The 3181-nt window shown below is 39.0% G+C and overlaps 1 protein-coding gene across 1 annotated transcript in view; it reads left to right on the top strand.

The window, feature by feature from the left end:
• Positions 1 to 3181, top strand: part of celsr3 (cadherin, EGF LAG seven-pass G-type receptor 3) — a 95040-nt gene that overhangs the window by 41267 nt on the left and 50592 nt on the right. The window contains 4 exon segments of the mRNA XM_032520957.1: positions 48 to 163; positions 569 to 657; positions 1402 to 1531; positions 1534 to 1558. Of these exon segments, the coding sequence (XP_032376848.1) occupies positions 48 to 163; positions 569 to 657; positions 1402 to 1531; positions 1534 to 1558 (360 nt within the window).

The raw sequence follows: 3181 nt of genomic DNA, 5'->3' as shown, positions 1-3181 counted from the left end.
GTGTGTGTGTGTGTGTGTGCGTGTGCGCGTGCGCGTGCATTTTCTAGTTTTGCCACTATGAAGAACAGTGGTCTTCTCTTCTATAATGGACGCTTCAATGAGAAACACGACTTCATCGCCTTGGAGATCCAAGAAGGACAAGTTGTGCTCAAATATTCCACAGGTACAATATATCTTTCTGTATGATTGGGCTTCTGTGTTCTAGTACTTCTCTATTTAAGGACCATATATTCCCAACAGAGAAAACAAAGATGTGGTTTTGTTCTCGAAGGTTGTGTATTATTTCTATATAGGCCTTTGTAGGTGTATCATTGGAATCTGGATTAGATTAGGATACAGATTACAATTAAACATGTAGTGGACAACAACTGTGTTCAGACAAGCAGTAAACTGTAGACTAAGTCAAATTTGGTGCTATGAGAAAATTCCACTATCCCTCACTTTGATGTGAGGTCTTTTTGTTTAGTTACCACACTGCAGACATGAAGAACCAAGGTTTTGAGTAATTTTATTAGAAAATGCTAAATTAGATTAGATTGTAAATTAGACCTGACCCGTCTGCCTGCAGGTGAATCGTCCACTCAGGTGAGTCCCTTCCTGCCTGGCGGTGTGAGCGATGGCAACTGGCATACTGTTCACATCCACTATTACAACAAGGTAGGTTTACATCTTGATTTGTTTGCGTCCTAGACCGTTTCGATTTGTTTTTCTGTTGTCCGTTATTCTTTGAAGTTTTACATTTTACTTGGGATTATTTGTACTGAACTTCTAATGCGTCGGCAGAATAGTTTCTCAGCCTTCATGCCTGCAAAGCACTTCTGGAAATAAGATGAAGTGTTCGTGCGTGCATACTGTTATGTGGGCGTTTGCTTGTTACCATGTCATTCATGCATAATCGCCGCACATCTCCTTTAATTTATTTTCACGTTCCTTCATTTTTCTCAGCCAGCTACACGCTATGTGAGTATGGGTGTGTGTCAGGATGCACATACATTTCCTTATTTCTTTGTTTCTCCTTCTTTGTTTTTCCTGTCTTTTTTTCACCAGCAGACAGTACGTGTAGAGTGAGAGTGTTCCCTATCTTCTCCATTATTTTTCTACCCATATGCAGTCTGTTGTTTCATGTCTTACTAACTCAAATTTTCCCCTTTTCTTTCTAACATGATGTACAGTAGCAGTGACTATATTTAATATAGTCTGTGTTGGAACTGTTTGACTATAGCGATATAAAGTCTAGATTTAGTAAATGTAGTTGTTCTTGCATGTTGCCCGGTGCCATGGTGTTTCTTGGATTCTGTTCCTTGGGACTTTGTTTTCAATCGTGTGTGTGTGTGTGTGTGTGTGCGTGTGCGTGTGCGTGTGCGTGTGCGTGTGCGTGTGTGTGTGTGTGTGTGTGTTCAGCCCAAGCGCAGTATGAGCGGTGAGGCCCAGGGTCCATCAGATGAGAAGATTGCTGTGGTGAGCATTGACGACTGTGATACAGCATTGTCGCTGCGCTTCGGTACACAGCTCGGAAATTACAGCTGCGCTGCCAGGGAAAACAGGCTAGCAGCAAGAAGTGAGGTATCTTTTTTTACTCGTTTTTTTTTTTTTTTTTTTATCTTTTGTATCTGTATTTATTACTTTGTTTTCTTTAAAATTGATGACTTGAAGGCTCTATACATCTGAAAAATGACTCCAACAATAAGGACATGTCTCTAAATTTACAACAATTCATCTGTTCATGTCCGACATGTATGAAACAACAGTGACTCAAATAAAAGCTGTATTGTAATTGTATTCAGCTAAATTCCTCCATATATCTGTCTTACCTCCAGTGCAGCAACTGAAAGACTCTGAATAGGCATTGACCCTGAGCTGTGGGTGGTGTTTGCACAGGATCTGCCAGCTTCTTTGCAAAGACAACTTTCATTAAAGACCATCTGTGACTGATCGGAGGCTTAACAAATATTTGAAGGCAGTTTTCACTAAGTAAAAAAACCAATAAAGCTGGTCAGTGTATGTAGCCGCTCACCGTACGTAGGTTGCTAGATTACATTTATTATTAAAAAGTAAACCGTGTTGAGTAATTAGTGGTACCACTCCCTTTATTAGTAAATATTGGCTTTGTTGAGAATGCTTGTCAGCCAATCAAAATGCAAGTGTGGAACTAGTTGTTGGATGACAGGTTTCCAATTTACAACCAATTGAGGATGTGCACACAACTTTGTAGTGTAAAACACTTGACTTAGTGTCATTATAGTTTATAAATGGTCCATTTACTGCTTTTAAAAATTACTCAACTTATTGAAAAAAGGTCAAATTACTTTTTAGAGGCACATTTGTATGCACTCAATCTTACAATTTCCTAACTATATATCATTATTTATGATGTGTTATTTATTTACTCTCTCCTTGATGGGCTGTTTTCAGATCTCACGATTAGCTCTTTCTATTAGCCATTTTGATTTGTTTTCTGCCCCAGGTCTCCAATATGCCATATAAAATGGCAGTTGCTTGCTGTTGTGTAATAATAAATGCATGTTAATATGAAACAGAGAGAGATGATCTGATCAAATTTTTGTGTCTATGTTCACTTATTGGGCCATTCTCCAAAAAACTAGTTTTGAGATTAGTATTTCATCTTCACTATTTCAGGATGGTCTAAACAGGCTTGTAAGCTGAACACCGTTTTAAAAAGAGAAGAAGGTGTGAGACACAATTGAATGCAGCTCTAATCAGTCTAATCAGTGAAACTCTTGCTAAAACTTAGACTGAGGCTGTTGCTGTTGGAAAGCTCTTTTGTTTTGTGTCAGATCAGGGCGATGAAGTGACAGTAGGAGAAACTAATGGGGACCTAATGAGGCACGACTGTTTGTCTTATTCATGCCCCTTCATGTCTGTGTGTATCTCTCTGATGTTCTTGTTACTCGTCAGCTCATTCTGCCTGGTGTAAATGTTCTTTCCTTGTTATTGCTCTTCTCTTGTCTTGTCTCTCCCATTCATTCTCCTTTGTACAACCAAAACAATCAAATTGACAGTTTTAAATCCACTATGTTGCTTTTAAGTCTCTGTTCTCTTTGACCTTGACAAAGTTCTGTTGTTGTGGTGTGTGTCTACCAAACTAAATGTCTACATGTACGCTAACAAGTGCATAACACACACACACACACACACACACACACACACACACACACACACA

The sequence above is a fragment of the Etheostoma spectabile genome, chromosome 7, assembly GCF_008692095.1.
Source record: "Etheostoma spectabile isolate EspeVRDwgs_2016 chromosome 7, UIUC_Espe_1.0, whole genome shotgun sequence".
NCBI lineage: Eukaryota > Metazoa > Chordata > Actinopteri > Perciformes > Percidae > Etheostoma > Etheostoma spectabile.
Note: the sequence above shows the minus strand (reverse complement) of the source record. Positions and strands in the feature narration are given on the sequence as shown.